This window comes from Pteropus medius, unplaced genomic scaffold (assembly GCF_902729225.1).
Source record: "Pteropus medius unplaced genomic scaffold, Ma_sr-lr_union100, whole genome shotgun sequence".
Taxonomy (NCBI): Eukaryota; Metazoa; Chordata; class Mammalia; order Chiroptera; family Pteropodidae; genus Pteropus; species Pteropus medius.
Window position 1 is genome coordinate 29,813,768 of NW_024354502.1, and position 27,877 is coordinate 29,841,644.

General features: G+C 35.4%; 1 protein-coding gene and 1 pseudogene across 11 annotated transcripts in view; one reads left to right on the forward strand and one right to left on the reverse strand.

The window, feature by feature from the left end:
* ZMAT4 (zinc finger matrin-type 4) overlaps positions 1 to 27,877 on the reverse strand; it is a 373,556-nt gene that overhangs the window by 191,760 nt on the left and 153,919 nt on the right. For all 11 annotated transcript variants that reach the window (XR_005650851.1, XR_005650852.1, XM_039853598.1 and 8 more), the window contains one exon: positions 4,164 to 4,320. Coding sequence is in view for 9 of the 11 variants with exons in the window: in XM_039853598.1 (XP_039709532.1) it covers positions 4,164 to 4,320 (157 nt within the window). In the remaining 2 variants the exon portion in view is untranslated. The remainder of the gene's footprint in view (positions 1 to 4,163; positions 4,321 to 27,877) is intronic.
* On the forward strand, positions 18,931 to 19,049 carry LOC120595770 (uncharacterized; annotated as a pseudogene).

Consider the following 27,877-nt stretch of genomic DNA (forward strand, 5'->3'; position numbering starts at 1 on the left):
GTATTATGTCAGTGGGTCAAGCATTTAGGTATTATGTCAGTGGGTCAAGCCTGTAGATTCTGGCTGGAAATCGGAGGGTTGGAAAGACTTTTATATCATCCTGGCCAATCATATAATCTAGGGAATTTAAATGTCATCTAGGCTAATGTCATTATGTTGGAATCCCCTCAAAAAATGCCCTGCCAAGTGGTTAGCCAGCCTCTGCTTCAACAGCTCCCACAGCCACACATTTCACCTTTAAGTATCTCTGAATATTAATAAACTCTTCCTTATCTTGAGCTCAGATGTAATTCCCTAATTTTCTCTTCACTCACTGGTTGTGAGTGAGGAGAAAATTAGGGAATTACACAAGCACACGTACGCATGTGTGCACACACACACATACACACACACACACACACACACACACACAAACACAGCATGAATCTTTCTTTCCTATGAGAGTCTTCCAAAAGATTTACCCCCAAGTAATCATTATTCCATACTTAACAACCCGTGCTTCCTTTACTCATCCTCCAATGAGAGGATTTTCATCTCCTTCATTGTTCTGGCCTAAGTCCTCCTCTGAGTCTCCTCTAAATGTTCTCATATTGTGGCAAATGACATGACTACAGCAACCTCAGTCTAGCCTTTGATCTGGGAAAGACCTCCATGCTGTGGTCTGCTGACCCTGCAAGAACACAGGTCTATAGACCTCCCCCCATGCTCTCATCTTACAGCAGGATCTAGAAAAGCACAAACTAGAACAGAGATTTTGAAACACACTAACCAAGAACTGGAACTGGCTTTTGTTCCAGTGACTCTGCCAAACATTTCAGAAATTCTAGTAAACACGCACCCATCTGGAGAAGGCAACTCAAACGACAGCTAATTCTGCAGTTGATGCTTGATCACGGTGCATCTTGAGTAGGAGGAAAGGTAATGATTCACAGATACCAACTGCTCACCCTCATCAGATGAAATAGCTAGGAGAAGCAATGAATTGTGCTTCAATTATTCCTATCCAGAAATCACTACAGTTCAAGAGCCTATTATTCATGGAGGGGCAGCTTAAGCAGCATACCTGAGCAGGGGAATTGCTTCTCTCTGGCATCTTGATTCAGTTGGTTGGGTTTTATATGTTCTTTTTTTTCCTTTTGTTTTCATTATAGAAGTAATTTGAAGCCAACCTGGTTGATTAGGCAGAGCAGTTCCTAGATGTGCACAGGGCAGCCACAGCTTGGAGGGTGAAGTCCATTAGGAATTTCTGCTGGGCTTGGCTGCGGGCAGCAAGAAAAGATAGCAGGCAATCCTGACACTATTCAAGGTACTGAAGGGGTTGTACCTGGTAGCTCAGGAATCTCATGGCCTGGGTATTCTTTTCTGATGTCTCTTGGTCCTTATCCTGTAATTGTAAGTAACTGAATTTGTGCCTGAGACCAAGCCTCCACCTATATCCTAGGTCTAGGAATCAGATTCCTGATTTGTTGCTTATGCTTGGTTTCCAGCCCAGTACTCTTGTCCTAAATAATGGTTCCCTGCCACACTCTTAACAGCCTTTCCTTTCCCTAGAATCCCAGGACTGCAGCCAGGGCCTTCCTGCCACCTGCCAGACTTTCTTGATGCCAGTACCCTGCTCGAGGCTCTACAGGATCTCTATACCCAGGTCCTCCATTGCTAGGTTCTGCCCTCAAGCCCTCAAACTCTTACCTTGTGCCACATCTCCCTATGCCTGCCTTTCCTCTTCTCATACTTGTAACTAATTACTCACCTCTTTCTAGTAGGATATATTGCTTCCTTTACTCCCTGCCAGGAGCCAAGATGACACCAGCCTAAGCTCAGGTACCAATTTAGCTTTCTAGGCCCTCCAATTCTGCCTGGTATTGCCACTTTTCAATATTCTTTCTGCTCAATGCAGCTTTAGAGGAGAATGAAGGAGTAGATATGCTGCAGAAGAGTGATATGCAGCCTGGAATCCTGAGCTAGACGAGAAAGGGGGATGCCGGCACAAGACAACCAGAATCTGTTTCTCCCAGCCAAAATACAAGTTATTAGTGCTACTTTCCCCCATCTCTCCCCTATTTTCTTCTTGCCTACCCCACAACCTGATTTCTGTCACAGTGAGGACTGGGCCAGCTCTGTGAACACTGAGACAAAATTACTAAGTAAATATTTCAGTTTAAGTGCTTTTGATTTTGCCTTTGGAATATTGATGGTAACTAACAAATTATACCCAAGTTATGTTTATAGCTCTGAGGATATTTGAATTCAGGAAAACAAACTGGTGATTGGTTATCTTGAAGGTGTAGTTAAAGTCACAAAAACTATTTTTGCCATGTGGTGATTTTTTTACAAAAATAACATTCCATTTGCTAAGTAACATGATAAACAATGGTACAGTTTCCTTCCATCACTACTTCCAAAATTAAATTGAACAGCAATCCTCTGCTTAGGCAGAGAGAACAAAAGTTGTTCATTCATGGAAAACAGGTACAAATTTTCCAGTGACTGTTTCTTTGAGTTATCTTTTTAGGAGATTTGAAGGGGAATAGGTTGCAAGGTGAGTATCCAACCTTTTAAAAAGCAAGAATCAGGAGTTTCAACCAAGTGGGCTGCTAATACAGAATATGCCCCCAAGAAATTGAGCTTGACACCATATTTCATGTGTTTCACAAGCCCATCCTATATCTGAATGTCACAGTCACCTTTGCAAAAAAATAACATTCTTTAATCGAAGTAGAAAAATATAGTGTAAAGATTGCTTGCTATTTTCTAGGTAAAAGATCTTTTTCTTAAGAAAAACACTGCTGAGGATAAAAGCCAAGTATTGTTTTAGACATTCTCCAATTTCCAAAATACCATTTAAAAAGAATTACACCCACGATTTATGCACGATTCATTAGACAGCAAGATAAAATGAACCGCTAAATTTTAATTGCATTGAAAGAGCAGACATCTTGAAATACACCCCCAAATTCTTGGGATTATAACCTAGTCTAGTAACATCTTCACTACAATGTAAAACTTGTCCAAGTAGCTTATCTTGATTAAATTAGAACTGTATTTTGAGTTTTATGATTTGATAAACTTCTGAAGAATTTTTTCAGTAAGCAATTAGAAGGTCAAATGTTATCAATTTTTAAGTTTTTTATTGTGAAAATTAATAGGTTGAATCATAGGATCTTCTATGAAAATGACAGGAATGTCATCTCATAAAAAAATGAAATATTGCCATTTGCGACAATATAGATGGACCTTGGATGCTAAGTGAAATAAGTCATATAAAAAAGAACAAAGCCATATGAGTTTACTCATATGTGGAATATAAAATCAAAAAAAAGAAACAAAAGAACAAACAAAACAAAAAGACTGATAGATGCAGGCAACAGATTGTTGTTTACAAGAGGGGAGAGAGAGTGGAGGTGGGTGAAATGGGTAAAAGAGGTCAAATGTATGGTGATGGATGGAAACTAGACTTTCGGTGGTCTATACCTGAGACTTATATAATGTTATTACCCAATGTTACATAAATAAACAGACGGACAAATAAACAAATCCATCCTAATGAATTATTAACTTTATCATAATATTTAACATCTAAAAATAAGGGCTCAAGATTAATATTTTAAACACCATATATTTTCTTATTCTAAATAGAAAATTTGCTTAAAAAATGACTCAGTTGTCTGCAAACAAAAGTGTTTTTTAAAAACTACAGTTTTCCTCCTCCCCACCCTCACCAAGAAAAGAATAGAATGATACCCTGCATTACACAGGCCTAGGTAGAGAACGTACCCAATATACACAATATACTCTCCATTACCCATACTGATTACAGACTGAAGCTAGGGAAGAACAGTGTTCTTTGTATAATAGATATCTTACATAATCTATAATAATTATGGCAGACAACATCGTGCGGGATGTAAACAGCCTTTCAGAAGATGTAAGCTGCCCAGTTACTGATCAGAAGGAGCCAGGCTGAGAATGAGCACCTGTATTGGATTTAATGGTCTATGACAGTAAGGTCTGCTGGGCTACCTGCCCCTCCCTTTAGGTTTGGAAGGACGTCTACCATTAGTCTTCTATCTGGCAGCCGCCTCTGAAGCGGGAGCAGGATTAACAGGACAGGCACGCTTGCTTGAACTTCTGTGTCTCCTTGAGATTGCTGTTCACACACATACCTGTGGCCTTTAGTGGAGTTTTCTCTCCTAGCAACAGTTTTAACCTTTTGGCATGGATTTTGCCTTGATAATGTGAGTCAGCCACCACCGCTGAGGTAAAAGACATATTACAGAGTGTGCAGCATTTGTTCTTGTCCACCATATCGGCATCACTTCCCTGCCAGGGAGAAAGAAAAAAAATAACATTAGAGAGAACCCAAAGTCCTAAGATTTCTTGTTTCTCATTCCATTCTATTGAAAATGAAATTGACCACAAACTTTTTCATTGAAATGTCTAGTTTTCGTTCTGCAATCTCTTTTTTTCCTCACGATAATTATCATGAAAACTTAGTTACTGACTTCAACCCATATTTATTTAGCACTGCTACCGCCAGGCACTGGGAATACAGGATAAATATGCAGATATGAGTTACCTGAAGAAAAATGGGGCTCGTAATTAGGCGAGAACACATTGTGTCTGGAAAACAGTCTCTAATTGCACCCGTTATACTCATTAAAGTAGGTAAAATATCAGAGTTCAAATGGCCTGAATTATTTAGCAGAAATTATATTTTGACATTTAGTTCTGCCTTTGACCAATTTTAGCCTCACCAGGCTACATGGCAATGTGCTCAAAATTTTTTTTTAAGATTTATTTAAGGAATTGAACATTTTTCATAATTAACTCGAATATGTACCATAGAGCTATGATGACCATGCTGGCTGAATTTTCTAGGAGAAAATTTGGTAATTTTTCTTTTCTTCAGGAAGGTGGTTAGTTCAATGCTGCACAAAATACTTAAATCCAGCTTGATTTTTAATTCCTTTTGTAAGACTTGATGAAAATGAATCATGATTCAGGAAAAATAAATAAATAATTTGTCAGAACATGTGACCAGGCTATTGTGCATGCAGATCATCAATTACCTATATTATGCAAGGGAAAGATTAATCCATTGGCTCCCCTCCTGCTTAGTTAGAAATTGAGGGTAAAGTAGACTCTCAGATAAGGAGTTAATCTGCTCCTTAATGGAACAGCAATAGCAAAGCATCTCTTTGTTAAAGAGAAAGCCCTGGATGAGGCTCTGTCCCCACAATAAAACCTTCTCTTATTCCCAGCAAGCTGAGTGAAATTTAAAATGGCATGGGGAGAAAAATGAGGGTGGGGATTGGATGGAGAAAGGGAATTACACTGTATATTTTTCCACATAATAATACATCCAGACTGCTGGAGAGAATATTGCCTTGCAAATTATGTGGCAGTAGAAAACTAACTCTTTCCCCCTTAAGGCATTAGTCTGTAATTTTTCTGATAATTAGTGTTAGTCCTTGGGAGGATGTGTGTGTGTGTGTGTGTGTGTGTGTGTGTGTGAGTGTGTGTAGCAGCAGCACCTTGTATTCCAGGAAGCCGGCCTGTAGTTCAGGGGAGGAGGAGAAAAGAGAGACCTCAAAAGGGATTCTGCATGATTTGGAGTTACAAAGCCCCACCTACTGCAATATATTATCTTAACTTTAGAATATTAAATCTTAGCATGCCCCCCTCCCCCACTGGTTTATTACAGTTAATGAGTGAGATGTGAGGAAATGTACTGCTAGGGGTTAAGGAATAGCATCAGTGAGAGAAAATGGATCCTATGGAGAAAAGAGGAGCTCTCCTAAAGGTCCTCTCCTGGTAAGGGATTAACCTTAGGGCAGGACAACTGGGTAGCACTGAGGCTGCATTCACTGAGTATGCCATTGTTGAAGATTTAAAGTTAAGATGTTTTGAGTTTTCCCCTCATTAAAAAAAAGAAAAAATTCATAAACACCTTTACACCCTTGTGTGGTATACTGTGGAGACTGACTAGACCAGGCAGTAAAGGGGGCAGTTGGCTTCCCCTCACCCACCTCTCCAAACAAGCCTACTAAAACCCATGGAGAAGACAGAGTCCAAGAATATCAGGAAATGACAATCAGGAGTTATTCAAGGGTTTGATGCCAGTAAATCAGGAGTGAATAGCTCAGGAGGGATGAAAGACCTAACTGGTACCTTGCCACTATGTGTTAGAAGATATTGGTGATACATTAAAAAAAAAAAAAAAAAAAAAAAAAAAAAAAAGGAAGATTACCAGGGAGAAAGTGGATGCTTGAATGACCCATTTTATACCTACTTATGATTATATATAGCAAGGTATGTAATTTTTCTTAAAATTGGGCACAAGATCATAAGCCAAAGCTTAACCCACAATCTACACATATTTACAATCTCTGCAGCCCTTCTGCACTTCTCATGAGACTGCCAGCCAAGCTTGGCCTCAAGAACCAGTCCTTCTCTCACTGAAGATCTAACATGTAGACATTTCTACAGAAAAGCTGGAAACCCAGAGAGTGGGGATGGTATCATTATATGAGGTGTACTCAAAACTAGTTTCCAGGGCAAAGAATTGCCCTTAAAGTAGATAATGATTAATGGATTTGTTGCATTCATTCATTCAACACATTTTTTAAAAACCTATTAAATGTGTTAGGTAAATGACTCTGTTCCCTGTTATCGAGGAGATTGGGGCCAGTAGAATTAGAGAAGGCAGACAGAAAATAAAAAGATAATATTATAATCAAGGAAATAGAGTCTTCTCTTGGGTTCACACCCTCTCAATTGTTAGGTAAAAAATACATTAATATAATTTAAGCCTATTCGTATGGATTTTTATCTTCGAGCCTTTCTCATGCCTGAAATGCCCTCCTTCATTACTTCTTGTCTAATCCGGTCTTTCCAGAATCTGTTTGCATGGCTCAGTTTAGTCATAACTTCTTGAGGTGGAGATACTCCTGACCCCTCTACAGACCTGCAGAAGTGAGGACTGGCCTTAGGGTCTTCTATCTGTCTTGCACATACTTATTTTATAATCGAATACTAATTATTACATTTTTTGTTTTCATATTTGTTTCCCTTGTGAGCCTACAAAATTTCTTTAACATCAAGGAAATTGTCTCACTGACATTGAAGCCCTACTACCTAGCACAACGCTTGCCACACAGGGAACCTTTAGTTGTTTACTGAATGAATGGAGCTGTGGGTTGGTTTGTGGGGTTAATAAATTTGTATGACATAAAAGTCAAAAGAGGAGACAGGTAATGCATGGAGGTCTAGTTGTCACAGAAAATCTTCCAAACTGACAGGAAGATGGCCAGAAAAAGAACCAGAGGTACCAAAAATTTATAAACTAACTTGAGGGTTCGAGTAGGAGAACATTTTTCCAAAATTTATGTTAGTTTCATCATAGTTTTAATATATATATTCATGGAATTCTGCTTTCCTGGGCAATCTCATTCACATCATCATATAGGAGAATCAAAAAAATAATAGAAAAGGAAAACCAATTGTAATGCAAGTAAATATTATGGAATGTAGTTACCTTATAGTTATAGAAGAGGAATCAAGAAAATTTAGATACCTGACAATAGAAGGGCTATGACGCCCTAAGATGTTAGGCAGACTCGAGGTCAGCAGGACATGCTTATGGGATATTTTACTAAAGGAGCCAATGTAACATACATGGTGCAATTGTAAATACCACCAACTCTGACTACTTTAATGACCCTGGTGCAAAAACAACTATCTATAAATAATCTTGGTATTAACCAAGTGCCTTGTACTAGAATTTAATTATGTATTCTTGGCTATGTAAATCTCAACTCGATGGTTCCTTGCAACTACAGATAATATAATCTGTATTGGAGTCTCCTACTGTACCCAGAGCAATGTTGGTAGATGACCCAGGGTTGAACTTCATAGAATTTGATGAACTGACCTCAGTGAATACATTTAAAGTTTCTGGCTTAAAAGATTGAGAACAACCCCTAAGCTATAAAGTAAATGAAGAAAGAAACTAAGATTGTCTGAAAATATGGATTTCGTCCTGGAGGCAATAATTAAGTCAGACTTTTTCAGTGCAATGTCCACATTGCTGCGGAAAAAAAAAAAAATGTTTGTGGAGTATCCTATGGCTGCTTAGTCAAAGCATTCTGCAAAGTTATGAAGTTTTTAGAAGAATTCAATCATAGTGGAAAACCCTTGATGATTCTGACCATAAATCTAATCCCCAAAGGCCTTTCTCCTAAATTTTTTCTACTTAATTCAGATAATTGCCTTAATTCTCTTATACTTTAAATGAGTGCAAACAAAACGTAAGAGATATTTATTCAAAAAAATATACTAAATCTCAGAAAGAGCACTTCAGCCACAACTTTCTCCCTCTTTATTAACCTCCCAGCTCGCATGATGGAAGCTCCACTCTGGTTGGATAGGATCAAGAAAACAAAGCTCTCTCACCTATCAGCTCCCAGTTAAGGGATATCAGGAGGAAAAGGCCACCAGAATTAATCACATTCTCTTAAACTCCAAGAGGCAGAAGCTAAATTAAATAATATAGCCAAGAGATCAGGTTTTCTTTCTTCTACCTACCCTCATTCATAAGATAGAAGCTCTATCCCAAGAACAGCAAGCAAAGAATATTGAAACTCTGGCTGCTTTTGCCCCAGCTCACCCGTAGGACAGTGGTTGCATGCCAGGATGGACAATCTAAAAAGACCAGAAGCTACCACTTTTCCCAACTAATAAAACAGAAATTTCACTCTGAGAAAAGCAGGCCACTATCCCTGTCCCCAACTCTGGAGTAGCAACTCAGTTTTTTCCATGAAAATAGATGGAAAGAGGAAGTCCATAAGAATAGAAAGCTCGTAAACTCTCCCCAAAATAACTGATTTTATTTGAAAAAGTTTAAGTCTAAGGGTGCTCACAAAAATGATGGAGATTTTGGTGCTAACCAATTAAGACAAAGCATTAGAGCAACAGGCTAAACCACAGGCCAACTATTTTCCCAGAGAGAACCAGGGAAAGAGATAGCTAAGGAGAGCTTTTTTGTAGTTAGAACAAACTTCACATATTTGCCTAAAAGACTAACCCTACAAAAAGGACTACATTTAATTGGACCAGACTTTGGAGAATTTATATCCTAGAGCATTGACAAAAACAATAAGAGTGATCATCCAGCAACTAGTAGAACCTAAATTCTAGGTATGAGTCCAGCAGAGGCAGGCAATTTAACAGAGAAGATCAGAGAAACAGTCAATGGGAGTCCTAAAAATGCCAATGTCATCCCACAGTGACTATGCACACTCCTAAGGCTGCACCTCTGAGCAATAACATTGGTCATCACGCACATCATGAAGGAAATAGACATTATTAAAATAGTCTAGCCAAGACATTGGACAAATAAATGAGCAAACAATAGCAAAAACAAGCCTTGGAGGATGGAGGAATCATTATACAGCATTTTTACAATATAGTACCTAAAATATCCAATTTTCAACAACAGAAACAAACTTACAAAATGTGGGAAAAATAAAATAAAAAGCAGAAAGTGTAACCCATATACAGGGGAAAAAAAGAGGACCCAGATGTTAGGTTTAATTGGCAAAGACTTCAAAGTAATGTCAAAGACTTCAAACAGTCAAAAATGTGTTCAAAAAATTAAAGGAAATCATGTTTAAAGAAGTCATGGAATGTATGATGCCAGTACATTATCAAATAGAGAATATCAAAAAAGAAAGAAATTGTACTTGGATGGGAGACTACGGAGGAAGACCAGGTGCTGTGTAGGTGTAAAAAATAAAAAATAAAAATAAAATAAAAAAATAAAATAAGGAGTTGTAAGCTATCAAGGTCCTTGCAATCTCTGAGGTCAACCAAGGGTTGCCTCATCTAAAAAATAAATAAAAATTTTAGAAAAAAAGAAAGGAATTAAATGGTAATTCTAGAGTTAAAATGTATGATCAAAATGAAAAATTCATTAGGAGAGTGCTTGCAGAAAAAAAGAATCAATAACTTGAAGATAGATCAATAGAAGTTATACATTTCAAAAAAGAGAAAAGAATGAAAAAAATTGAACAAAGCCTCAAAGAATAGTGGAATACCATTAAGAACACCAACAATGCATAAAATGAGAGTATCAGAAAGTGAAGAGAAAGAGAAAGGAGCAGGAAAAAATATTCAAAGAAATGACTGAAAATTTTCCAAATTTAAAGAAAACATTCATCTACACACCCAAGAATTTCAACAAAATTCAAGTAGAATAAGTGCTAAATGATTCACATCCAGATATAGCCTAGTTAAAATACTGAAAGCCAAAAACAACGGAAAATATTTAAAATAGCAGAGAAAAACAACCCATCACATACAAGGAAACCACAATAAGATTAACAACTGACTTCTCATTAGAAACAATGGAGGTCAGAAGTCAGTGGGATGATATATTCAAAGTGCCAAAAAAAAAAAAAAAAATCTATAAACCAAGAATTGTACTTCCAGCAAAACTGTCTTTCAAAAATGAATCGAAATAAAGACATTCGAAGATTTTTTTAAGTGAGAGAATTTGTTACTAGCACATCACCTTATTGGAAATAGTAAGGAAGTTCTTCAACAGAAAGCAAGTGCCATCAGACAAAAATTTGAATCTCGTGAAAAACAGAACAAAACAAAACAAAACAAGAAAAAGCACAAGTAAAAATAATTACATAATTATAAAAAACAGAATATATGCATGTCTTCTTTCTTCCCTTAACTAATTTTAAAAGTATGTGTATAAAATCATGTGTATATTAGTATAGTTGGACCAATAACATATAGAAACATACATATTGTTTGACAATAACAATACAAAGATGGTAGGTGGGAGCAAAGCTGCTCTTGAGTAAAGAAATGACACTGATTCTAACAAAAATCCACAGGAAAAAATTATGATAACGATAAAGAGTAAATAAGAAGGTTACTACACTAAAATATGTACTGCTCTAATTTGCTTCTCGCCTTCTTAAAAGATACAAAGTTACGTAAAATAATAATTACAACAATATATTGTTGGGTAACATAGAGGTAATATACATAACAATATTAGCACAAAAGGAAGAAGAGAGAACATATCTTTATCTGGCTAAAATTAAGTTAGTTTAAATTATAAGTAGATTTTGATAAGTTGAGATGTAGATGGTAAGCTTAAGAACAATAACTGAAGAAATAATTCAAAGTATTATAGTGAAAAATCACTAAAAGAATTAAAATGTTGCAGTATAAAATATTCTCTTAATGCCAAGGAAAGTGGTAAATGAAAAAAAAAAAGGAGGGAAAAAAGACATAATTTCATTTAAAAAATAAAAGTAAAGTGGTAGATATAAATTCAACGATAGGAATAATAACACTGAATGTGAAAGTATTAAACAATCTAATCAAAATAGAGATGGTAATACTTGATTAATACAATGACTAATCTATATGTTGTGTAGAAGAGACATGCTTTAGAGCCAGTGATACAATGGGTGAAAGTAAAAGGATGAAAAGTTATATCAGGCAAACAGCATTCGTAAGAAAGCTGTAGAAGCTATACTAGTATCAGAGAAAATAAAACTTTGAAACAAACATTATTGCTAGAGATAAAAAGTGGGGCATTTTATAATGATTAAAGTGCCAAGTCCTTGGGAAGATATAACAATTACATACTTACATGCACATAAGTACAGAGTTGGAAAATACATGAAGCAAAAGCTGACAGAATTGAAGGTAGAACTAGATATTCTATAGCTGTCTGTTGGATCTAGTTGTTTTGAGTCTTCTCTTTTCTTTACTATATTTATCAGTCTTCTGCAAAAAATTAGAGTCATCTGACACTTCTGTCTCAGCTGAGGTTGTTTTACCTCTCAGAATGTAAGTAAGTGTTCTTTTCATGGTCTACATAGTGTCACATTTTTTGTATTTTTGTGCTGTTGGTGATTTTGCTGCTTAAAATGACCCCTAAGGGTAATGTTAAGTAGTTGTCAAGCATTATGAAGCACAAGAAAATTGCGATGTACTTTAAGAGAAAATACATGTGTTAAATAAGTTTCATTCAGGCATGAGAAACAGTGATGCTGGCTGCAAGTTCAATGTTAATCAATAGACAGTACTTTACATCCAGAATAAGGAACAGAGAATTTGCTAATATGTCTGTGAGGACACTCCAGAAAGTGCTAAAGTGACATCTACAGCGCATGATGAAACTATGGAAACGCGGCTAAATTTGTGGATTCATGAGATAATGACTGATAGAAAAAGCATAATGGACAGCATTGTTATGGAGCCAATGAAATCTACCATATTACCCAGAGTCAGGAAAATGTTAAACCCTTCTCAGCTAGTGTTTTACTATAAAGAAATACTACTTGTAATCAATTATTTGTAAGAAATATATATTACATAAGGCATCTTTAAACAGAAACTCACATAAAACAAGATTTTATATTGATCAGATGACAAAAATCTTATGATCAGTGTCTTGCAGAAACTTAACCTTGTATTCCCCCCAGGAGCAATGGCTTAGTGATTGCTAATTCAGAGTTGGTGACTTTATAAAACAGTTACCATGAAAATGACAATAAAATGTATATTTCATTCAAGAGAAATAAAAATATATGTTCGTATAAAAACTTACACATAAATATTCATAGCCGTATACTTCATAATAGTCCACAAGTGAAAACAACTTATATGTCCATCATCTGAAGAATAGGTAAATAAAATATGCTTTATACATACAACGACCTATCATCAGCAATAAAAAAAATGTAGGACTGATACATGCCACAACACAGATGAATCTTGAAAATGTTATGCTAAGTGGAAAAAGTCAATCATGAAAGACCATATATTGTATAATTTCATTTATATGAAATTTTCAGAATAGGAAAATCTATAAAGACAGTGGATTAACGATTGTCTAGGAAGGAGCAGGGGGATGGGGAGGAAGAGGTCAGGGGAAATGGGGAGCAACTGCTAATGGGTAGAGAGTTTCTTTCTGGTGAAGATAATGCTCTAACATTTATTATGGTGATGATTACACAACTCCGTGAAGTAAACTAAAAACCTTTTAATTGTATACTTTAAATATGTAAATTATATGATATATAAATTATATCTCAATAAAGCTGTCTTAGAAAAAGCCCAAGAGATGCATTTAAATGATTTGAGAAGCCCAAAGAAATACTGAAATTCAAAGCATAGTTTTCTTTTCTTTTCTGGATATCTTCTACTTAGAAGCAAACCCATTCAGAAAAGAAAAAATGTTGAGAATTATTTTGTTTATGTGGGCTCCCTTGCAGTATGCGGAATTCCTCTGAGCACTGGCTGGATGGACATCCTTAGAATTCTGATCACTGGTGTTTATTTTGGCTAAAGACATTTCATGGCTATTCTGGAACTCCAACTACAGCCAATACTAAGCTATACCTAAGGGCAAGAGCCATCTGACACCCCTTGTTAGAGGCAGAAATAACTGAATCTCTTAGAACATTCCCTGTAGTAAGTAAGATTAAATGTCCAATCAATGCAACTCTTTCCAGTGTTATGCATGTTGTTGCTTATAGCATGATATTTAATCTCGAAAAGATACAGTAAAACAGGGAAGAATTCTCTTCTCTTCTGCTTCACTAAGCCCAAAAGACCTAGAATGCATACTTCACAATCCACTTCAGGGTCCTAAGCAATCTCGTCTCCCGCTGTCCTGTCTCATGCATCCGGTTCCACTCGATTTAGGTCATGCTGTTCTCTCTTCTCCCAAAGTATTCAACTCACATCCAGATATCAAGGTCTATTTTATCCAGGAGTCCTGTCAGAACTTGGAAACTTCATCCACATTTTTGTGGCTGACCTCTCCCAGTCCTTAACTTTTGTGCCATAATTCGAATTAGGTCTTGTTCTTTGTTTTATTAGCATTTTTTAGGATTGTCTCTCCAGAAACATCTTAAAGGCAACAACTTTAGGAACTATTCCTCCCTACGCCTCATCATCTCCAGTGTTTGCCATAGGTATGGATATGTATAAGACTCGATAAACATGAAATAAATAGCTGCTGAATAAATGACTTAAAGTGGCCATCTATTAACCAGTTCTAACTCAGTCACATAAGTTTGTTTTCCACATAAAATAATCTCTCCTTGTTTTCTTACCAACATTATTGCTTAGTTTCAGGGAAAGGTTAATTGGCATAAAGTTCATACTCATTACTGAAATGAAGATAGTGTCAATGGCATGCCATTGTGTGTTTGTCCACGCAAGAAGAATGTGTCCTGCTGGCTAGGAAGATGAGTGATATCCAGCTAGCTCTCAGAGAAGCTACAGTGTTTACATCTGCAGAGCCTACATTAAACCTGGCATGAGTCTTGTGTTCCACTGTTAACTGGAGAAATACATGCCCTACCACTTGGATAGAGACTAACCACTCATTAGATGAAAACTCTCCATTTCCATAGTATTGTGGAAAATGGTTACTTTGACACTAAAGGAAAGAGAGAAAGAAGATCTGTATTCAGGAGGGATGTAGAATTCTCTGTGTGCCTTTGGTATTTGATAGGCATTGTTTTGTATTTCAGTCACTAAAGAAATATTTAAACAGATGGTAACAGTACTTATAAGACTCCAAAAAGGAGAAATTAGCCAGAGCTCCTGAGAGAGGACAAATATATACTTTGGGTAAGCCTCACTAACAGAGAAGTAGCTAACAAAAACGTCTCCAATAAATAGATGTGCCAGAGAGAATAAAGGTAGTACAAGAGGTAGGTGGGAAGAGAAGAAAAATGTCAAAAAGCTCTGACAATCTCAAAATCAACAAAATGAAAAGCTGTATTTCCTATTCGAAACATCACTTTAAGATGGGATAGAGATGAGGGAGTTTTAAAATTGAAATGACATCCCTGCCAGAGAGATTTTCCTTCAGAGCAGCACTGCTTGCTATCATCATCCACACCCTCAGACTCCAGTGTCAGCACAGTTGCCATTTTCTGAGAGTCATATGGGCCAAACATCGCATTAGGTGTCTTATATACTTTATCACACTTAGTTTTCATAATAACCCTAAAGTAGGCTTAGGATTTATTCCTCTTTCTTGTTCCCCCATCCACTGCAATCAATTCATCAGCAAATTTTGTCTCCTTGTCCTCCAATTATATCCCCAAATTGTCTACTTCTCTCTACTTCTCAATCCCTTTTACATTCTTTTCCCCATCACTCGTATTCAAGCCTGAGTCCCTTTTCATGCCACTCTTTTACATTCTTCATAGTACTTCTTTCACGTTCTAAAATTTCATGGTTTAGATATTTAAGTTTACTTATATATTATCTTTCCCCTACCACTAAATTTTTCAGTATTGTAATCCCAGTATCTAGAACTGCACTGTCCTGTAGCCTATAGTACAAGCCACAAATATGACCACATTTAACTTCCTAATAACCATATTTAAAAATAAAAAGAACTTATAAATTTAATTTAAAAATCATTTTATTTAGCCCAATATATTCTTTTAACATGTATTTGACCTAAAATTTTTTTAATTTTAGGTATATATTCTTTTTCTCTTAATAAGACTTTGAAATCTGGTATATAATTACACTTATAGCACATCTCGATACAGATTATCCATGTTTCAAGTGCTCAATGGCTCCATGTGCCAAGTGACCATGGGTTGGACGGTGTAGCTCTAGAACATATTGAATAATCATTAAATATTAGTTGAATTTAAAATGAAATAATGAAGGAATCAGTAAAGAAACAAATAAACAAATCCCCATTTTTATAGATCAGGAAAATGAAGCCCAGAGTGTTTAAATAAATTTTCCAGTATGTCATGCTTGCAGAGTGTGGCAGAGCTGATTTTTGAATACTCGCCTAGCTAAATTCAAGGTAGTGCTATTTCCATTATACAGCACTGGCATCTTAGGTCAGTCCTAGCATCAAAAACTTTCAAGGGTTCTTTACTATCTAAAAATAAATTTCTTATCATGACAGTTAAAGTCTGCTAAAATCTCTCAACACATTTTTCTAGTCTTTTCCCTAACCATTGCTTTTCATACATAGTATGCTCCAAGCAAATGGATTTTTTTCAAGGTCATTAACACCAAGGAGCCTGCCAAGAGTGGCTTGAAATCCCAGCTCTAAATTTCTTTGCTCTCTGTCTCATGGCTGCTTGCCCTTGTCAGATGCTGCAGGTGAGTGAAGATTCAGTCCCTAGGTCTCGTTTCTACATCAGGGTGGAGAGCAGTAGTTTCCTCCGCTAACGTAGACTCCTTTCTTATCTATCTTCTATCTGCCCTAGCACAGTGCCTGGCATGTAGTATCTTAAAAGTTTCTTGAAGAAGTATATGAAGGAAAAAATAATCCAATGAATAAATTCTCCCTGTCCTCCAACTATGTTGAGTATATTCCTACCTGTCTTTGTTCATATGGCTCCTTCCAACTAGAATTTCTTCAATCTCTCTACATGCAAGGGCTACTCAAATCTCATGTCCTTCATCAAGGCTTCGTTAAGAGTCGCCACCACGAAGAGATCTCATTCTTCCCTCACACCCACAAAGCTTCACTTAGGCCTCCCTCACACACTTAATGCTGTTTAGAGTAAATCTGATTATTTTTAATAAAATATTAATTCCTTGGGCTAAAAAATGTATCATATCCAGCCCCCAATATAATGCTTTATATGATGTGGTATGAAAAAACACAGAATGTTAAAGAGAAGCAAATTTGGAATCAAAAGATGCTGGCTTGAGCTCAGGCTTTAAATGTGCTAGATATCACGTATCCTTATTAAGTACGAAATTCCTTCTCTGTTAGAAGAGAAATAAAATTTGCTCTGTCCATCTATTTGTGAGATAAAAGTCAGGTTAAATAGAATGCGATATATAAACAGATGCTTTGTAATCTGGAAAGTACTATGCAAGTTTAATTTATACATATCGAAATAGATGAGTATTACCTTATTTTATCTTCTTCATGGAGCTAACTTATACTTGACATTTTCTCTTTCATTTACCAGTGTACATGTTTAATGTCTATCTTCAACAAGTATAATGTAAGCTTCTTGAGGGCAGGAACTCTGTTTTGTTCAAAGCTATATTCTCAATGTCTATAAGAGGACCTGTCATAGGTCATTCAACAAATATCTGTGCTGACTGATTTACAAAAATACAAAATGAGGATTCTGAGATGTTGGTATCAGTGATATATCTTGTCAATTTCTCTAAATATCCAAATATAAAATATAAAAAACTAGATAGCGAAACAAAAAACCCACAGACAATAACTGTAGCAAAACTAGGTGATAAGGTATTTTCATAAACTCCAAAATAAAACCAAATGAAAATAAACCAATGAGAGTCCTAAGACCAGTATAATATCAGCATCTGTGCAGGGAAATAGAGTGAAGCAGTGGGACATCTGTTGGACCTCAGAGCAGCAGAACCCCCCAGTTGCCAGTAAGTATTCATGAGAAAGTGTGGCAGATCTTTGTGAGAACAGCAATTGAAATTAGGATGGCTTGTCAATCCAAATATTAAATAGGCACAAGAGGTCTATGTAGGGTCTGAAGGGGCAAGTACAATGTATTTCCTGTGAACTTTCAGTATGACTCACCAGAACTTCCATCCAAGAAAGGGCTTCATAGTAAAAAGAAAATGCTGAGAGTAGAGTCAAAATTGATTAAGATAAGGATAATAGAGACAAAGAAAAGAGAAGACTCAGACAAACATTGGGGGGTGAGAAAGAGCTAATAAACTTTAGTAAACAAGCTATTATATTTTGAAAAATACACTTACACACACACACATTTTTTAAAAAAAAGTTTTGTTAAGTTAGAAAAAAAACCTTGAATTGCACCTCTTTTTAAAGTTCAAGAATCAAATGCATAATAATGAGCAAGAGAAAATTATGAAAATCAAATCTTATAGAAAGTTATTATTTTTTAAAGGAACAAAAGGACATGTTTATAGACAATGAACACATATCAGAAATAAATGCTTTCAGAACAGTTCAAAGTAACCTTCTATTTCAAAGCAAACTAAGAAACTTTAAGAAAATAATACAAGACATGAAAAAAACAAAAATGAGAAAATTCAAAAATTAGAAATAATTAGAAATAAAGGAATAAATCACTTCAAAAATGAAGATTAAAATAGATTAATAGAAGATGAGTAAACACAACAAATAACTAAGAAATAGGAGGCAAAGAAAAACATTTAAAATTCTTTAAAAAGTAAAGAGACCTAAAGAGAATCAACAGTAAGTGATAAATTGAAGAAAGAGAAAGATGATGCAATATATGAATAATAAGAGACTTTGAAAAAGTAAGCCAAAGAGAAGAAAAAAAGCAAATACATGGGTATTTCATAAAATTAAAAATAAAGTATACATCGAAAGAGAATACTCTGAACATTGATTATGAACAACCTACACAAAAACATATTTTATAAAATTACTGAACTTTAGAGTAACATTTAAAAAAATTATTTGAGCCTCTAAGAAAATGGCTTATTTATAAGGTAAGCAAAATTAGATCATTATCAGACTTTCCAACTCTAATATTTTATTCCAAAAAGAAATGGAGTAATATATTTTACTCCATTTTCTTTCTCAAGAAAATAAATGTGAACCTAGTTTTTTTATATCCAACAAAACTGACATTTAAATAGAAAGGACCCAAAGTGATAATAGGCAAGAACTTATTAGATAACTTTGTTCTCATGAGCTTTGCCTATTGTACTTATTGGAATATAAGATTCAAATAAACAGAATGACTAGAGGAACATCAATATAACAATTAGTAGTAGCATGATATAGATAACTATTTACATAATTAAGATAAATGGAAGTTAGTAGGAAGAAAGTATAGTATGTAATGACTATACGTTCAGATAATGTGGATATAGTATAATTATTTAAAAATGGGAAGAACAGTCTATGGCCATGCCACCCTGAACAAGCTCGATCTCATCTGATCTCAGAAGCTAAGCAAGGTCGGGCGTGGTTAGTACTTGGATGGGAGACCACCTAGGAAGACCAGGTGCTATAGGTGTGAAAAATAAAAAAATAAGGGATTGTAAGCTGACACGGTCCTTGTACTCTGTGAGGTCAACCAAGGGTTGCCTCATCTAAAAAAAACTATAATTAAAAAAATGGGAAGAACATGTGATGCAAAAATATTTTATTTATTAGTTAAAATATTAGTGATGTACTGATAATATTGTTATTTGCAGGATGCTATGTTTATAATATTGACTAGAGTAAATAAGTAATATGAAATATGAGAATCAAGATACTCAATGTGGATAAAGGGGAAATATAGAACAGTACGTAAAAAAAATCCTGTAATTATAATTGAATTGGAAGAATCAGTATTTACTTGTGAGGTATTCTATAAACATAAATATTTCTTAGTTCTATCCACTAAAGAGACCTAAAATGAATTACAAAAAAACTCAATACAACATCTCTAGCACTCAGAAATCATAACAATTTTGAAATATCATTCCCACTAAAAGTAACTCAGTCTTTTTGGGGAAAACATTGATACCACGAAGTACACAATATGAGTCTAAAATACCTTGCCACACTGGGTAATAAGAAATATCAAAGACTATTACAGTCATGACACAAGGACTCACAGGCAAACTTGAAGGCTTCCACTGACAAAGATGAAACGATCTGAACTTCAAAATGGATAGTAATTGCAATGATCAAAACACATTAAATTCATTAACTAACAATAGTATTTCTTAAAAGCCTATTTGGTTACCTTTGCAGAGTGATAGTGAATCAATTCCTTAATTGAAAAATTGATAAAAAGGAGAGAATGAAGCAATTTCTGTACCTTTTCTAAAAGAACTACAGCACAAAGTACCAAATAGTAAAAGAGGAACAATGTTTGTTCAAAATTATTCCTATTAATCAATGAAACAGAAATGAAATAAATCTTTTTTTTTTATTTCCAATAAATTACTAGATCTAGGCATTGAGCATCAATGGCTACTAATACCACAAAAAGAGAGACACTCAGATATCATGTGCCTTTGGATAAAGAACTCAACACCATTTACAGTCTGGCCAAATGCATCAACCCACATCATATCAAGTCTCTGGAGATTCATCTGCCAATTTGCAGGAAACAGAAAGGACATAGGAAAGTGTTCAATGGAACCAGATACAGACAACCAACCAAATCTATACTTTAGAAAACTCTATAGGTTAAATGGCCCCAAGTTCCTATGTGGGTAAATTATATAGAAAAGAAGGAAATGGAAAAGGACTCTGCAGACTCGAATAGATGAAAAAAATAAGTCGAGTTTTTTAAACTTGGGCAAGACTAAACTATGGTAATTAGGAAGGTACACTTTGTCATAAAACTATACAAAACCCAAGAAAATGGTTCTGGAAAATCAAGGATAGCAGTTACTTTTGGTGAAACAATGAGAGTCAAGATAAAGATGAAGAAAATGGAGGAACTCCTGAGATGACTGGCAAAGATATATCTCTTGCCTGGATAACGGTTACGAGGGTGTTTGCCCTAGAATTAATTAACTGACATGTCTATTTTTCTTTGAGAATTTTGTATCTGTGTTTTATTTTCTAATAAGAAGTTTAAGAAAGGTGAATTCCTGTTTAAAATGCACCTGGCTAGCAGCCCTAAGTGTCTTCCTAAGTATAACTCTAACGTGTCAATGTAGACCAAAATAGATGAAAAGCACACTAAAAATTAATTTGACAGACCACCTGATATCACAATTTAAAGTGAATTTCTACCTGCTATAGGTGTAAGTTCAATTGAAACGATCTGTAAAACTAGAATGATAATAAGATTTCTCTCATAGGGTAGTAGTGAGGATTAAATAAATTTATATGTGGAAAGTACTTAGAATGGTACCTGACCTACAGTAAGAGTAATATTTAAGAATAAGACATTGTTTTTATTATAAACCTATCCAGAGCTGCATCTTATAAAAGAGATACCCTTGAAACAAAAAATAAAGATATTGTCTACCTCTACCATCCTTCCTTCAGACAAGATTTGTATTAAAAAAAAAAAAAAAGAACCAGACAGCTGTCCTTTATCATATGAGTCTCAAACTAATAAAACACTAATTACTTATCATCTTTCTGCATCCATTCTAATTATCATTGATAGTTATCAGCTAGGTAGGGGAATGTAACTACTAAATTATACACTGGCAGATGTAGCTTCCCATCTCACCAGCAAAAAAAGATGGGCAACAGGGGCAGAGACAAGGAAAGCTACAATGGTTCAGCATCCTGGGAATCATAGTTTAATGTGAGACATTGACTCTTAACGTTGCAAAACCAGGCAGCAAGAGTTGGAAAAGATGCCCCAGAAAAACAGAGCTTTGCTCTAAAGTTAAAGAACGTGCAGAAACTGGGGACTGGCCAGGAGCTGTGCAGTTCAAGCCACATTTAATAATGGCTCTAAAAAAGAGATCAGACACCAAAAGAAATCTTCTTCTCAAATTTATTTACAAAATTGATGCAAGTTTAACCTCTGGAAATTGGAGGGGAAGTATTCTGAATTTCTTCTACAAAAAAAAAAAAAAAAGATAGTAAATAATTTTGAAAATTAAAAATGAGGAGTGATTTAGCCTAATATGAAAAACATATTCTAAAACTCAAATAATAATAAATGGGTTTCTGTTATAGAGAGCTGCAGGTTAATAAAACAAAATAATAGCAGAAACAGCCAAATAATACATTCAACTTAGTATGTAATAAAGGAAAATTTCGAATCAGCAAGGGAAATGACATCATTCAATAAATAGAACTGGAAGGTCAAATAATAATTTGGGGGACATAATAAAGCCATAAAGTAACAAGAATATGTAGATGTATTCATATACTCTTAGGATGGGTTAAACTTTATAAGCATAAAATTTAAAGAAATTGTTCATAACAGAAAAGATATGCATATCTAATTCCATAAACATTAACATGTTCAATATATCGAGAAATACTACAAAGACATTTAAATTCAAATGGCAAAAAATACTAACCATATGTATTTTTGAAATGCTTACCTATATAGAGTGCCCTTAGAAAACACTAAAAGAAAGCTTATCACCCCCAAAACTATGAAAAGAATATAAACTACAAATGTATAAAAGATATATACATGTCCAACAAAAATATTTAAAAAATGCTAATCTTAACAGTAATCTAAGAAACAAAAATTTTTAATGAGTTACTACTATTTTTTACTCAGAAAATTGAGAACTTTTTAAAAGCATTTTATCTTATTTTATTATTAGTTTCAAATATATAGTACACTGGTTAGACATTTATATAGTTTATAAAATGATGGAGAAAATTAGAAACTTTTAAAAATTCTACTATCATCAAAGGTGAAAAGACATGAGCATTCTAAATCACTGCTGTGAAAAAGATACAGCCTTTCTGGAGAGTGATTTGAGAATGTGTATCAAAAACCTTAAAGACATTTTTCTTGACCCAGAAATTTCATTTCTAGAAATTTATCCTATGGAAAGTATCAGAGATTTGAACAAATACATACAAGGTATTTGCTAAGATGTTAATTACGATAGCAAAATAAGTAAATATATGTGAAAATAATAGACAATAACATTTGAATAAATTATGGTATATTAGTTATTAAACTAATGTTGAATAAATTATGGTATATTAATATATTGGTATAATGAAAAAAGTTATTACATGAAAACAAAGTAATAAAAATACTAATAGAAGATATTAATGGGCATGGAATATAATTTCTGATGCATCATTAAGCTCATTCATTCAATATTTTAAACAGATATGTATGGAGTGTCAACTGGGCACTGGGGACAGTACAGAGAACAGTCTAGGTGAGAACCCCTGTCATGGAGCTTATATCACATGAGGAAGTTGATAATAATTAAGATAGCTAAGTAAAATATATTTTATATTAGTAATAATTGCTAAAGAGGAGGAAAAAATGAAAAAGGAATATGAAGTTTGTGGGAAGAAGTGTGTGAAATTTTAATGTAGTCCAAGAAGGGCTTATTGTAAAAGGGACTTTGGAATAAAGTCTTGAAAGAAGTGAAAAACTGGTCATACAGATATCTGAAGGAAGAGCATTCTAAGTACACTTAGAACAGTGATTAGAAAAACACTGAGCATGAGGGTGACCCATGTGTTCACAAATTGGCAAGGGTACTTGAGTAGCTAGAGCAGAACAAAAGAGGAGGTAAGGAGGTTAGGGATGTAATAGGAGGCATGGTGCAAATCATGCAGGACCTGGTAGGTCATAGTAAAGGTGTTGGCTTTTATACTGGATGAGATACAAAGGCAACAACCAACATGGTCCACATAAAAATATATATATTCGCATAAATATGCATGGATTTTATTCATCTGTATATACATAAGGGAGGAAAGGAAAGAGAAGAATGAAAACAAAAACTAGAAAGATATACCTCTAAATATTAAAAAGATTATATATGTATTACAGAAAATTAACTTTTTCTTATCCTTTATAAATTGTCTAAATATTCCATGTTGACTATGTGTTCTTCTTTGTTTTAAAAAAGAAACTGAAATTTGAGGAATATATTAAAATATTTGTAAAAGAGTAAGCAAATCTCAATTCCCACCATCTTGGAGGTTGACAGTTAAAAGCGAAGACATTATACATTTTTAGAATAGATCCCATTTCAGCTCTTTGGGAAGAAACCCAGCAAAAGATGGGGCAGATCTACAGAGATATGTCTTATAAGCAGAGCCACCAGAGCGACCCACCTTAATGACCTATGTCTTCCGGTAGGTCAATCTCCAGAGTTATGCAAACAAGCTACAAGTCCAGCAACACCCAGACACGACAAGTCATGAAGAGAAATTACCAAGGCAGCAAGATGTGAGATGCTTTATGCCTGAATCTACAAACACCTGTGGTTTTATGTCTTTACCACCCCAAATGCTACTTCCGATCCTCAATTGTCTATAGAGAAAATAATCAGAAACAGACATCTTTTACTCCAATTCCCACTCCTGTTTTTATCACTGCAGGAAAAGAAATAAAAGATCACAACTAAAGAAAGGATTAAAAAATAATAGAAGGTCTTAAAGGGAACGAATAAATCTCAAACTGGGATATAGTAAGATATAGTATAGTATAGTATTCACCGTGAATAGTAAGAAAAGAAAATCCAGATTTTCAAAATGCGGTACCTAGATCTGCAGGATCAGCATCACTCAAGAACTCGCTGCAAATTCCCAAGGCCTCACCCAAGACCTGCTGCATCAGAAATTCTTCCTTTAAAACAAAGTGCTCCAGGTGATTTTGCTCTACCTAAATAATTTCCTAAATCTACTGCAGAGGTAGGATGCAGTTGTTTCTTCAGGCTCTTCTTCTCTTTACTTAAGGAAAAGTCAGTTTGATTGGGGGTCAAAATGTTCGGCCTTCTATCAGGAGATCTTCATTACTGCTTTGTGCTCTATCGAGGTTTCTAAAAGCAGGGTCTCCTCAAGACACCAACACCCACTCAAGCTCATTTACTTTGCCAGAGGGTTAGAATAGGCTGGAGTTGAGACACATACAATTTCTCTAGTGCAGCATCAGGAGACCACATACAGATCCTTTCCCTCATATTCTCTCAGCTACTAGCATACCTATTATTGTGAAATTGTTTTGCTGGTAAGTTGATTTCTCCAGATATAAAACACTGTCCTATGTCAAGTTCTGAGTACTTTCTTTTAACATGGACACAAGTTGAAACATTCTGTATCTTTTATAATCCTATAGTTTTATCTTTGATTCCTCAGTAATACCATCTTTTCCAGTAGGGTGGAAGCATCTTGCTGTTAAACCTTACACACACTGAAGCCCCTTAGGTTCCAATTTAAAGAGACCAAATGAAGGTATTCTGAGATTCTCATTTACCATTTAATATGCACTTGTTCTTTGATGTTGTCTATATAAAAAAAAACAGAACAAATCACCTATTCAACACTCTTTCTTCGTCAGTTCAACTAAGCAAGCCACACAAAAGAAATACCTTCTAATAGGAAATATGCAAAATAAAACATTCAGTTAAAATGTGTATTCCTTTTAAAAAAAAAAAACCCCACATAGGAAGGAAAAAAATGACATAGATGATAGAGGCTCTGTTCATCCCTCTGGTGACCAAATAAAAGTTGTGACGAAAACAAGGAGCAGCAGCAAGGAAAAATCACCTGAGATCTAGATGAATAAGCCAACTAGGGAGAAATCCAAGAAATCACCCTGTAATGGCAGAAGGTAGGATGGGGCGAGAACGTGGGGCTTCCTGGTCTTGAGGGGCTGAGCGAGATGGAGGCTGCAGCAGTGGCAGCGGCAGACGCCTTTCAAAGGGGCCACATCGCAAGTGGATTTTCGCACCACTGCCAATTTGGCTATGTGCAGGGGGCACCAGGGACTTAAGGGAGACATTGTCGGAGTGAGGGCCAAAGGGAAGTTCACTCTGTACAGAAGTGCCAGTGGTACCCATTGTTACCTGTTGAGCCCTCTCCCGCCGCCCAGTGTGCGGACACAGGGTCACCACAGCCAAGATGTCATCAACTGGATAACAGAGGTCGCTCCACCCAGAAGATTCCCTGAAACCTCGCCTACCCCAACTCAGGCCCCACCCAAGCCACATCCAAGAATATCCTCAGCGAGTCAGGTACTCCTTGCTGAGCAGCGCCTAGACTCACACTGGAGGCAGCTGGCCTGGGTTTCTGATGTGAGGCCTTTTGAGGCAACTATAAGCACAACAGCTGTGGATTGCTTGCTGAATCTTAACAGGTGGCCCTGGAAGGGCACAGGCTGGGGCTAAAGTTGGCCTGCAGCTGAACTCCTCTCAGGACTATGCCACTGGACACCTACTGCACAAATCCACACTAATAAGACCGGGAGACTTAGGAGCTTTGCTTAGTACATAGAAACAGACATGGAAAGGCAGCCAAAATGAGACGACAAAAAAGCAGAAACCATATGAGAGAACAGAACAGAGATCCAGATATAATGAAGTCAAGTAATCTAACAGATGCAGAGTTCAAAACACTGGTTATAAAGATGCTCAATGAACTTTTGGGAAGTGTAGATAAATTCAGTGAGAACTTCAACAAAGAGATAAAAAACGTAAAAATGAAAATGGAAATTATAAAAGGGAACCAGTCTGAAATGAAGAACACATTATCTAAAATGAGAAGTATATTAAATGGAATAAACAAAGGAATAAACAAAGTGAATAAAGAAAAGGATCAAACGACCTATCTAGAAGACAGGAAAGCCAAAGACACTCAATCAGAATGGCAAAAAAAAAGATGCCAAGACTATAAAAATAATTTAAGAAGCATATGGGACACAAGGGTAAAAATATCCTTCTGATCGGCCTACCTAAAGGAAAACAAGATGTTGAGCAGCTGTTTGAAGAAATAATGATGGAAAACTTCCCTAACCTGGTGAAGGAAATGGACATAAAACCCCAGGAAGCTCAGAGAATCCCAAAAACCAGTTATGCAAAGAGGCCCTCACCAAGACACATCATAATTAAAATGCCAAAGGTTAAATACAAAGAAAGAATATTAAAAGTGGCAAGAGAAAAGCTGATAGTTACCTACAAGGGAACACCCATAAGACTGGCAGCTGATTAAGAAACTATGCAGCACAGAAGGGTTTGGCACAAAATATTCAATGTAATAAAGACCCAGGATCTACGACTAAGAATACTTTATCCAGCAAAACTATCATTTAGAGTTGAAGGAAAAATAAAGAGCTTCCCAAACAAAAATAAGCTATAGGAATTTATCACCACCAAGACAGTATTACAGGAAATGTTGGAGGGACTTCTTTATATATCAAAAACAGGAATAAAGAATGGTAACGACTACATTCCTATCAATAAGTACCTCAAATGGAAAAGAATTAAGTGCTTCAACTAAAAAAGTGAATGAATAGATAGGAAAACAAGACCTCTACATGTTGCCTACAAGAGACTCACATCAGATTAAAAGACACACACAGACTAAAAAGAAGGGTATGGAAAAATAAATTGCTTTAATGGACCTCGAAGGTATTTAAGTCAGACAGAGAAAGATAAACACTATATGATTTCATTTATATGTGACATCTAATAAAAAGAACAAACTAATTAAAAACAGACTCACAAATATAGTGGACAATTTGGTGACGGACAGAGGAGACGGGGATTTGGGGGGTTGGGAGAATGGGGTGAAGGGTTAAAGAAGTACAAATTAGTAGTTGACAGATGGTCACGGGGATGGGGAGCACGGCAGAGAGAATGCAGTTAGCATTAATGTGATGGCTAGGTGGAGGGTTAGGGGAGGAAGGGAGCAACTGGGGAGATTGTTTTATGAACTACATAGATGTCTAACCAATGTGCTGTATACTTGAAACTAATTTAAATAAATAAATTAAAAATAAAAAACTCCACATAATTATAACTTAAGAGAATCAACATCAAACAGGGACTGAGTTTAGCAAAGCAAAGTTACTGTTAGCACAGATATGTTCCTTTCTAGTTTATTTTTAAATAAACTTTTTTATTTTGGAATATTTTTAAATATACAGAAAAGTTATGAAGATAGTACAGAGAGTCCCCATATATCCCTCATTCAGCTTCCCCTAATGTTACCATCTTATATAACCATGATCCATTCTTCAAAACAAGATTTTAACATTGGTACATTACTATTACCTAAACTCCAGACTTTATTCAGATTTCACCAGTTTTCCACTCATATTCTTTTTCTGTTCCAGGATCCAATCCAGGATACCACATTGCATTTAGCATTTTGTTTTTCAGTTCTCTTTTATTCCTTCCTGCCAGTTTCTGGATTAGAATTTTGTATAGAATAGCCACT